A 12,135-nucleotide genomic window follows, 5' to 3' on the forward strand; every position below is an offset into this window, starting at 1 on the left:
TACTAAAATGGCCATAACAGTCTAGCAGAAAGTCAAAAGACCTAAGTCTGAATCTCTGCACAGCTGCTTGTGTCAACCTGAGCAACATTTCCCAAAGTGACACCCAGCCAGCATAAACGAAGCACTGAGCTGAGTCCAGAACCTTAAGCTAAGAGAATAGCTATCTCCATCTCTGCACAGCCCATAAATCATCTGCTCAAAGATTGTAATACACAATCCGCTCTTTCCACTGAAGCTGTGCCATTATGCAGAGATAACAAACATCCACAAAAATTAACTTTTTCAGTGAGAAAAAGCAAAATTCTCTAGATTAGCAATAAGAGAACTTGTGGAGGGCACAGAAGTCACAGTTTCCAGTCTCCACTCCCGCTTCATTTTTTAACCTTTTGTTGAAGATTTTCATGTGACCTAAAGAAATTGTCTAGATTGAAGGAAACAGAATCCAGGTCAATTCCCTTCCCAACTACAAATCTACCATTCACTCTCACTTTGTAGCCAAATAAAACTTTTCTTGTTTCTGGCTCAAAAGACACAATCTCAAAAAAAATTGCAGCTAGCATGCTATTTCCATTGCATAAACCTGAAGAATTAATAGAGCAATACAGCTGACAATCAGGAAAGAAAAAAAGAAAGGAATTCATTCTGAAAAAATAACTTTAATAATAAAAGTAATCATTCAATCTCCAGCAATAAAATAGTTACCTTAATAAGGCCAGACTACCACTTCCCAGTTTTGGCCACTGCGTCCTAACCATGGCAAAATAAATCCTTAGTGGAAGAACCATCAAGAAAGAATATAATTAGAAGAGAATTAAAGATATTAAAAGCACAAAAAAGTTAACTTTAATAACAGTAATAATAAATTTTCAAGTCATAGTCAACATAACCAATATCATTAAGTCTTCAGTAGACGGTGCTTGAAATACCTGAACCTCCAGCAACGCTTGAAAATTTACAGATTAAGAGACAGAGTCTTCTCGCTGAAATCACTATACTAAGATTTTCTTTAGTGCACCCATTCCTAAGCATGGAAGAACATGAAAGTTAAATTCATATTAATCTGCACTGACATGCAGCAATCTAGAATGACTTGAGAAGTCACAGCCTAAAGAGAAAAAATAATGGGATTAATCCTGCATGTCTTATATATCCAAGTAGTTCCTTCTCTTGCAATTAGTTACATTGGGACAGCTGGTCTCTTTGCTTGTACAGACACTATGAATATAGGGCCCTCTGTAGTGGAGTAAGAGCTGTGTTCCCAGGGCTACCGTCTACTGCGGATTTGTTTCTCAGTAGAATAAATACATTGCAGTGAATGATAAACATGCCTAATTGCTTTTGAGCTTGAGGGAAATAAGCTGGGGGGATTCAATAATTAATTATTCCCAAAAGGAAAGTACCACAAGAGTAAGAGACATAGTGGAGCGGCCAGGCAAATCCTAGTGAGCCTGACTTTATGGAATCCAGCTAGCTAGCCAGGCTGCGAAGGATAGCTATCACAAACCAGAGGTTTACATACTATATTCTTCCTCATGTTTGAGATCAATAAATAAATACAGGGTAGATATCAAACACGGGACTTACTTATCCAAACCTTTACCTGGCTAAAATTAGGGATCTGGGTTGACCTAGTTCCCAGACTCAAAATATGCAGTTTCTGAAAGCAAATCATTCCACCCTAGCACCTGTCCAAGACACAGGGAATGCATCCCACACTGGAGATCTCTCCCTCCCCTAACTGACTACAGAGGGTGATTAGATATCCAACTATGGGACAGCTAACATTAGCTGAAGTAAATCCACAGAGCAAATCATTCTAAGCAGCAGGTTGAGAGATAACACATACATTTCCTCTCTTACAAACTTTCCCAAAGAAGTCAACACAGTGCTTGGCATTCCATTTATGACAACAGATGCAGCAGCTTGCAAAGATGAGGGACCAAAGTTCTAGTACAATACAGATGTCTTAGTAATCATCCATTGATCTTAACTAAGAATTCAACTGGTCCAGAAATGAACTGTGTGTTTACAACTTGAACTTAGATCTACTCTATTTATTAACTGCATGTAATTTATTAATTCTGTTTAGGTCCCAAGGCAGGAGGATGGGGAGGGCGAGGAAGGCAAGTTCATTTCATAGACTTCATAGTCCATAATCTTTTAAAATAATGCTGGAATGCAAACATCATCTGATTAAAACTAGGAAGGCTGAAAAATATTAAAATGACATTGCATAATAAGATAAACAGGATGGCATGCATGAGGTGTTTTAAGTGATATCGGCTTAACCATAACATAGCTTTTCAAGAAAAAGGTTCAACTCATCATCTATGATGGCATAAAGCTAGATTGCAGAAAACAATAAATTGCGTCCTTCTTGCTAGTGTTTTTCCTCTTCTCACTGTTACAAACTAAGTATCTGATCAAGAGCAGCCTGCCTGCTCACATGATCTTCCAACTGCACATACAACTTAGGGCAGTTTTTTAGTGACAGAGCCAATGCATGATGCATTATTAAGATGAACAATGTGTTGTGATCTGTCTGAAGCATTCTTGTATTGATTTTAATAAAATGAGAGTGTTTGGGGTTTTTTTAACCAGCATGTTCCTTGTGAACTCAACAGAACATACTGTTTTCAAATAAAATTGAGAAAAACTGATTTCAAATCCTAGGTTGGAACCACAGATGTTTCATTGATTCATTCAGAATATTCATTAACCTTAGCCCTTTAAAGTATACTTTCTGGTAATAAAGCTCAATAGTACTAGATTATACATGTGCCGCACACCTTTGTTAGACAGAAAAAAGGACGTCATTTTGCATAAAAGTATCCGTCTGGTCTTTTCCTCCTTTCTTTCACACACATAAAAACACACACACACAATTAATATCAAAAAATACACTATCTCATTTGCAAACTCAAAAGGAAGAGGAAACTAAGAGTTTCTCTCGGTGGGTTGCCTGCTAGCATAAACCATATGCCTCCCATTAAAGATCTGGGGCAGGGAGAATCTTTTTAGTATTAGGCAGGTAGCATTCAGATGTAATTAACACCACAATCACCACAACACACTGCCATAGTAAAGCATGCAGGTCATCATCATTGTAAAAAGGTAAAGTGATTTGACCAAAACCATCTTGTAAACTGCAGCAGGCCACAAGCCCAGAATTCATAATTTCCAGGCTTAAGCTCAAGTTCATAGAATCATAGAATAGTTTGAGTTGGAAGGGACCTTTAAAGTTCATCTAGTCCAATCCCCCTGCAATGAACAGGTTCATCTTCAACTAGATCAGGTTGCTCAGAGCCCCATCCAGCCTGACCTTGAATGTTTCCAGGGATGGGGCATCTACCACCTCTCTGGGCAGCCTGGTCCAGGGTTTCACCACCCTCATTGTAAAAAAATTTCTTCTTTATATCTAGTCTAAATCTACCCCCTTTCCGTTTAAAACATTCCCCCTTGTCCTGTCACAACAGGCCCTGCTAAAAAGTTTGCCGCCATCTTTCTTATAAGCCCCCTTTAAGTATTGAAAGGCCGCAACAAGGTCTCCCCGAAGTTCCAGCATCATGCTTCCATTACACAAAACACTTCTTTCTGTGGTCCATATTGCCCAGCTAGACTTCAATGCTGCCAATCCTGCCCCAAACTGCCTACCACAGAAGCCAGTATACAGATGGATGACTCTTACACAGCACGCCCATAGGCTACATAACATAAATTAACACATAATGAGGAAAGAAGGAAGCAGAGAAGTACCATACAGGCAGAGCAGACACACACGCTCTTATTCCATTTCCAGCACTCAGAAAATGTGTGCAGAGAAACGATTATCCTTCAAAATTTGCAGAAGTGTGGATACACAGCAGTGTAAGATGTGCAATATGGCAGGTGTGCATTCAAACTTTTCCCTTCGTGGCCAATACTGGTACAAGTATTTCCCTTTCCATACTGTTCTTTCCGAACACGAGGCATGCATACTTTCATTCTCTCTGAACTTCTCTTATCTCTTTTCAGTCTGATACTTTTCTTGCCATGAAAATGTCTTTTTAAAAACACATATTTTAAAAAGCGTTTTATATGAAGGCACCTCTTATTCCTTCTCATTTCCAGGACACTTGATAAAGTATTACAAGAGTGCAATTTATATGCTAAAGGAATTCCCAGATGGCATCTAATTAAACAATTCGATCAGAAAACAAATTAAAATGAAATATTAGTATAACCCCATGTGTAAAATGTGGCAGTTAGAGCTCTCTGGTATTTGCAGGATATCCTATGGAATGCAATTCTATTACCCGTGCTAATTTCATGCTGGTTCAGCACTGCAGAAAGCTGACACCTCTCTCCAACATAAAAAAGAAGTGGTCCAAGGCAAAGTTTAATAGCAAACTACAGATAATCTTTATAACCTAGTCCAGAACCATTATGGCAGCTGGTTTATCCAATTTATGGCAATGAATCTCAAACTTACAATTTCTTAAAGCTGACCTTCAAGCTCATCCCAAACCAAGCCAAGCTTGGGATATTCCTTCCAGTGACTTCAGTGAGTTTTATACCATGACACAGAATTCACGAGGTATCACAGTGCTAAGCCAAACCTGATTAAAATAACTTCTTATTCCGCAATCTCTGCCACAGAAATTCCTTGGGAACCCCAGTTATTATGATTTGCCAAATAAAAGTACAGAAAATCCACTTAGGGATAATGATCTGTGATTTTTATTTTATTTATTTATTTTAAAGAGCAAGTGGTTTCATAAAGTATGAGAATTTTGTAAGCTTTACTTTTTCCCCAAAATATATTTTAGTACTTATTACCAAATTGTTCACTTAATTATTTTCAGAAGACTCTTTTCAACTTTCATACAAATGTTATTTAAGGAAAATACCTTCTGGTTTGTTTTATGCACAGTCACAAAGAGTCACAAAATAAGTTTATACTCTAATCCATGCTATACTCTCCCCTGATTTAAGTACACCTTTACTACTTTGAGAAAAACCACTGACCAAAGGAACATGCCGATATAGACATCATTATTTTCCTTGAAACGAAGTAAGAGTATTGGAGCTTCACACCAACAAACCCGAAGGAGTTATGCCCCAACCTCATATGGAAAGTCAATTAATTTCATGTATCTAACTCTTAACAGCGCCTTTTGAAAAATCCCTGCCTTCATACATGCTTCCACAGTGCACTCCACTGGCACACAGACAAGAATATATTTCCTTTTTAAAATCCATTTCAGGAATCAAGAAAAACTTAACGACTGCATGAGAGAAGTTAAAACTTGCAGGAGCTGCTATAACTCATCCTCCAGAAGCAAAGTAGTATTTTACTAATTTACCTAAGATGACAAGACTATCTGAGAAATGAAGGCATATACAAACTGAATGGTGATGTGCCATATTTTAAAAAAATACTAATACAAGTCACAGCAAAGTAGCTGGGCTTTAATAGTGCTGCAAACTTGTAAGTATTGACAAGCAGGGGAAGCCCAATTCATACAGTATTAGCTACCCTGTCTGTTCCACCTCTCTTTATATTCCCAGATGCTCAGTTGGCCACAGCTGCCTGGAAGCAGGTGAGATTTTGTGCACTGGTGATAAGTATCCTTTATCAGATGGTTTGCTCTCCCTTTTCAGATTTAGGAAAGACTAGAATTGGGATTTGAACATTCAGTAGAGGTTATGCAGAAGCAGAGAAAGATGGTCCCTCTAGATTTTGTAAGACCTCTCACCTTCTCCCACCCTCAGCCTCCATACTATCCGACCCACTTAGCAACTGAAGGAATGACTGTATGATGCCATGCAGATGATGAAAATATAAAGGAAGACACTAAAGATCACCCAGCAAAGCAAAGTCATGTAAAATCCCAAACTCCCATGAAATAATCATATTCTCCCCCCGGCTTGCCCCCTTCAACCCTTCTCCCAGAGCTCCCATTAAAAGGAGATCAAATTAAAAAGGCATTACACAATGAGAGATTGCCCCAGTTATAATCCCAAGTGGCTCCCAGCACTACAGCAGCACTAAGGGAAAACCTTGAGCACACCCGGACACACACAGACTCTCAGCGCGGATTAGCAGAGTCAGGCTCACAGGCAGAGAACAAAAATTACCCTCGCAGCAACCCATTTTGGAAAAGAAAAATAACAAATACGAAACAATGACGATAACAGCAAGACGGGAAGAGGCTGCCCTGCCCTTCGCGCCAAGCCCTCCCCGCGGACCCCCTACTTTAGCAAGACACAGACAGCCACGGAGCTGAGGTCAGGTTTATTACAGCACCAGGCCGAGCCCAGCCCGCCGGGGCTGCCGCCGCTGCCCAGTGCTCGGGCCGAGCCGCCGCGCAGCCCTCCGCCACCTGGCTCGCCCCGCCGCGGACTGCCGCCCCGGCGCCCACGGCCCACTCTCCGCGGGGTGGGGCGACTCCCCGCAGCGGCGGCCCCGGCTCGCCACCCCGTGCGGAGGCCGACCCGGGAAGAGGGAGGGGAGCGGGGCCGGTTCCCCCCACGCCTCCCGCCTCCGCCGCTCGTCTCGCCAGGCGCCGGGAGGGGACCGCCGGGGACTCCCGCACGCACCGCAGCCTCCGCGCAGTCCCCGGCTCTTCCGGGCTGAGGAATGGCTCTCCCCGATCGCGACACAAATGTCACTCGCACACACAACAAACGCGGCGGGATGGAGACTGCACACGGCAAGCGGCGGGGTGGGGTGGGGAGGGAAAGCAAGCGGGGGGTAAGGTGGTACCTTGGATGTGCTGCTTGATGACATTTTCCAAATGGTCCAGCCTTTCTATAATCCTTAAAGTGTCCCCTTTGTCTTCCTCTAACTTTTTTTCTGAAATCGGCTCCTGCACTTTCACATAAACACTGGCAATGTAGTTGGTGACCCAGCCCACGTACAGCAGGCAGACGATGTTAGTCATTCCACTCAAAATCACGCAAGTGGACACTAAAGTTTTGGTTTTCCTGGTGCACACCATCCTGAGATCCCTCCATATAGCTCCAAAAATCCTGCGATCCAGAAAACAAAAATAAACTGCGATGAAAATAAATCCTTCCCCCCCTTTCCCCGAAACGAAGACCACTCAGAAGTCAGTAAATATCCATGCAAAAAGTTCTCTAATCCACAGAATAAAAATATTTGTCGCCTACCTAGAAGGAGAGGTGGGGGTGGGGAGGGCTGATAATTAGAATCCTGGATTTTAGTACATTAGAATAGCTGAAACTTTACGATAGCAGTGCCGACAGCAGACGAGCAAGGCGTGCCAGCCGCCTGGCTGCCCGCTGCTCTTAAGCACCGGCTCCTGCCAGCGGCATCAAGGACGCGAGCAGCCAAGTGCCCAAGTGTTGCAAACTTTGTTCCCTCCGACGCCGCTTCCCATTGCAACCGGCCGCGGCTCCGGAGTCAGACCTTGCGAGCAGCTTGCCGGAGAGCGGGGCTTGCTCGGCCGCGGATTGACAGCCCCCTCCTCCAATAAAGAGCCTGCTCTGTCTCGGAGGTTGCTGCCATCACCGTATGGCCGACGGGGACCCGCGCGGGGCGGGGTTACGGCGGGGCCCACCTGCTCCTCGCGCGCACACACACACGCACACACACAGGGGCGTTGGGGCCCCTCCGCCGTGCTGCAAGCCGGGGCGGGAGGGCGGGGACGGCGGCCTCCCTGCTATTTCTGTAGCTGGCTGCAAAGGATTTCCAGCCCAGATAGGAAGCAGCAGCCAGTTCCCGTTTACTGCTAGGTGAACGCTCTGCTGCTTGGCTGGAGAGAGCAGCCGGTACCATTAAGATACGTGCTCACACAGAAAGTCATCCATTTGCCTGGAGGGGGTGAAACCGGAGACATGCCTTTGGCTCATCGGAGCTATCGGTTCCACAGCCCCAGACAGCCAGCGACCACCCACTATCACAATACGTTTGTCTTTTAGCCTGTTCGCGTGCCACCTCGCCGGGGAGGTTATATTATTAATAGCTAATTGTTGCTTGCACCCACACCAGCAAGCCCCCGGTATCCATCCATCGCCTCCCGCACCTCCACAGGAACACACTATATCAGAGTACACCCTCTCCAGAATTAGCTTCAGTATCAGGGACAGTATCAGTAACTCACAATTTAGTTCAGCATTTCCGCGCTGCGTTCCCCTCTTCACCTCACATTTTACATACGCTTTTGGAAATGCACTAAGGCAGCAAATCCCTCTTAATGTGAAATCACACTGATTTCAGAGAAGGTACACAATAGATGAATCTCTTCCACTCCTATTAGATAAGGACTTTCGTACCAAACAGCTGACTTTTATGAGATCATTTTCTTTTAATGGTCCCAAAACAGAAGTGTAACATTAGCATGACCAGTATTACCAACAATGAGGCAGTTGTTAATTAACACACTAAAAATTATTTTAAATACTTCTTATCCAGTGAAAGCAAGAAGTAACAAATGCTGTGGATCATACTGTAGTTTTACACGCAGTAAATATAAATTTATTCTGCTTCATTAGTCACTCTCCACAACTGATCTTTACACTAAGGTTATCCTGTTTGTGTGCAGAAAGCACAGGAGATACCAGGACTTACTACCCTGAAGCATACCTGTGTAAGCATTCAAACTCTGCAATACCTTGAATATACATTTCAATATATTAAGAGAAGTAAAAGTAGGTTATTTGTCTTAGGGTTTGGGGTTGGTATTTTTAAATGAATTGTAAGCAAGACCCAGTATTCAAGAGAGAAGGCAGGCAACTGTCCTGCCAAAAGGCAGAATGACTTCTTCCTTTCCATCAGTTGGTACTCCACAGAAACAATAAAAACTATGGATACTCAAACACATACAAAAACGGCGCCAATAGATGCTGCAGTAAACTCTGCCAATGAAGCTCAAAAAACAAACTGCTGCCTCAGTCTTCTAAAGCCTTTCTGAAAACTAACTGAAATTTTGGCCGATTTGTAAGTACTTCCCCAGTGATACACTAAAGGAGGCTAGTCCAACAGAACTCATTTAGAAATTAGAAAATATAACTCAAGGTATTAGAATGTGGAAAAGAGTATACATTTACATTTTAAGAAAAAAATATTTTTAGTAATACAGGAAAGTTTGCTAGACAAACCAGCCAATGAACAGCTTTATAAAAGGCAAAATATTGACAGAATATACTAGTACAGCTCCATCACATAAGTCAATTATCCTGCTTGGTCTGTCTACAACATCATTTATTTCCCTATTTTCTATCCTTGTACTTCAGTGTTACAGTTTCACATCCGGTAGCAACCGACAGCAGTAAATGCGTATCACTGAAGTCTTTAACTACAGTGTTATCTAGACTTGCTTTCATCTTTGTAAACTCTGCCTGCAGTCGCAAAATACAAATTCTTAGCCCTGGCAATTTAGACAGAATCCAGGACTTAGCCTTGGACTTCTCAATTTACAGCAAAACTTATCTGAAATCAATCCAGATAAGGGACGAGTAACAACCATTAATAAGTCATATTCTCCATGGAAGTTTATAAAACATGAACAAGCCACTAACTGCTTTTATAAACAAATATGAACAGTACTTGTTACTTATAACTGTCAGCACATCCATAAGTGACATAAAGGTTTGAAAAAAGATGGCTGATGTGTCTCACAGGCCTAATGGGTTGCTTATAACAGCACATAATTAACCTTTTATTACAGTAACTATTAATAGTTCATTAGCCCTTTGCTCCCAACAGTTTTCTGATCATGTTTAAAATAGTTTCATTTATAACTACATTCTCCTACTACCAAAGCTGCACTCCTCAACAGCAGAACAGTAATTCCCTGTCTCCTCATTTGAGCCCCGATTTCACTGAAGCTAGTGTTAAAACTCTGTTTGACTTCATAGCAAAACCTCCAGATGCTTTAATACATTAAAGATACGCTTGCTTTCATGTCTCTGGTAATAATATTCTGGACTGGTCTCTTTAGATGTCTTCTTTTATGAATTTATACAAAGTTGGAGATATCCAAGTATATACCATTTCGAAATTGTTTGGTTTTGTCATTTTGATTTATTGTATAGTATTACAATCCAGATGAGACCCCTTTGTGCAAGGTATTATACCAATACATAAGCAGTCCATTTATATAATTTAATTGGAACAAAAACAGGAAAAGGAACAATAGGAGAATAGGAATGCTGCCAGCCTCATATTATATTCAGGGACAAAATTAGGTGATTAAAAACCCTAAATGGTTTTTTTTTGAACATTTAAATTACGGGGGAGCACAAGGCCTATGAAATTTATTCTTTTAAATCACAGTGGTGGTTTTGAAAGTTCTAGTTCAGGTGTTTAAGCTTGAGGCAGTACAATCTACTGCGCAGGTCATTAAACTAGGTGTCTGATTTTATCCTTGGCCTGATACTGATCTGCTATGTCATGCTATGCAAATTATTTCACTTCTGTTTCACTCTAGATAATGGAAAAAATAAGTTCTTAAAATTTGTATGTATCACAGGCTTCAATATGAATTGCCTACAACTATACTACTGTAATAAGACACCATTTCAACCATTGCTGAGGAAATACTAGTCTCATAACCTAGTAGATACAGCCGCCACTTATCTTGCATTAAAATGTTCTGTAAGGAAAGTAATTCAGTTAGTATTCCTCACCTATCATTACAGTTCAGGGAAGGGAAATGATGGAAAGCAAGTTATGTTTAAGAACTACATTTTTATTGGTGCATTTGATGTGGGCTAAAACATTTTTAGTAGTAAGAGGGTCCTTGAAGAAAGCAGTAGCAAAACATCAGAACCAACAGTATTTACATCCCATTTTACAAGAATAGGTTTCTTACACCTTGTTAGAAATCAGTGGAAAAGCTTAACTTTTTAACATTATTTTGATTCCATTCTATTCAGATTCTTAGCTGAAATCTATTAGTTTGTGGAGATATAATCTTCATTATTATCCACTCTGGGTAGATTTCCTTCTATTATTCCTTCCCTCTCACTCGCAACGATCACATCTTTTGTTTGGAAAGATGACAAAAAATTCCAAAGGCGCTCAAGAAGCACACAGCATTTTATATTGTGGAGAGACATGAGCAAATACATATAGAAAAGTCTGAACTACGCTGAGTAGGCAATTTTTTTGAAGCTCTCGTGTCCAGGTCTGCACACACATGAATCAAAAACTGTCTCTTGAACAGAGATTACCCCTTCTGCAGATGAGCCCTTCCAAACAGTTCAAGTTATGAAGCTGGTTTTTCAGCTCCCCAAAAGAGGTAGCCTTCTGTATTTTGAAGGTAAAGATCATCAGTTCAGTCCCCAAGGAAGTGATTTGATGATCTTTGGTATCTATTGCTCCTAGTCATCTCTCTCACTAAATTTAAACCAATCTTAAAACTTTTATTGAATCATAAAAAGACATACGCAAGTATTGCAGAGATGCCTTTGCATGTTCTGGAGCTGGGTTTTGAAGCAAGGGATTTGTTATATGGATGTTGTAGCTAATGAACATGAACAGAACTCAAAAAAAAAAAGGGGGGGGGAAGGAAAATAGGAAAGAAAACTAAATGGATGAAAAGTGGGGTTGAAGAGACAAGAGAAAAATAAAAATTCCTTTTTCCTTGTTATGCTGGGATACATTATCGTGATCTTTATTCCTCTGGCATTTTCTCTCTTCCTTGCTACTCTTTCTCTCTCTTTCTTGCCGCCTTTGGGTACATATCTGCTCTCTTCCTTTTTTGTTATTCTCTGTCATCTTTCCCATCCCTCGTTTAAAAACAGCCACTTTTAATGAGAAAACACCTCATGCAAAGGGAACAGAACAGAGCTAGGAGGAACATTAAAACATCTATGTACAAAAGCAACCTGCAAGAGATAGGGGCACATGGGTGCATGTTGTCTTCTCCGTTACCACCAGGTTCATGCCTTAGGAGACATTTACCATCCCTCTTATACAGTTGCTATAAAATTTATGCCTGTATTTTTTGTTTCCACATGGCATTTTCCATTCTCAGTGTTTGCCAGCCTTATCTTGTCCATTTGTCCTTCCAAAATGTTTTTCTATCCAAAACATCTAAAATCACTTTATACTTTAATTGATCTCTGCTATGCTGTTTTATTAGTTACTTTTATGCACTGGTGTGATTTATTTTTTCTGGTGGC

General features: G+C 41.2%; 1 protein-coding gene across 5 annotated transcripts in view; it reads right to left on the bottom strand.

Moving 5' to 3' along the window:
- The window catches only part of GALNT18 (polypeptide N-acetylgalactosaminyltransferase 18), a 297,690-nt gene that overhangs the window by 261,515 nt on the left and 24,040 nt on the right, over nucleotides 1–12,135 (bottom strand). For 2 of the 5 annotated variants that reach the window (XM_075163172.1, XM_075163169.1), the window contains exons 1-2: nucleotides 7,156–7,514; nucleotides 6,749–7,014 (exon numbers count right to left, since the gene is read on the bottom strand). The exons of 2 other annotated variants lie outside the window; for them this stretch is intronic. In XM_075163172.1, coding sequence (XP_075019273.1) covers nucleotides 6,749–6,983 — 235 coding nt within the window. In that variant the 5' untranslated portion in view covers nucleotides 6,984–7,014; nucleotides 7,156–7,514. Of the gene's footprint in view, nucleotides 1–6,748; nucleotides 7,015–7,155; nucleotides 7,515–12,135 lie in introns of those variants that run through there. One more of the 5 variants, XM_075163170.1, reaches the window with a different exon arrangement.

Source organism: Calonectris borealis, chromosome 14 (genome assembly GCF_964195595.1).
Source record: "Calonectris borealis chromosome 14, bCalBor7.hap1.2, whole genome shotgun sequence".
Classification (NCBI taxonomy): Eukaryota; Metazoa; Chordata; class Aves; order Procellariiformes; family Procellariidae; genus Calonectris; species Calonectris borealis.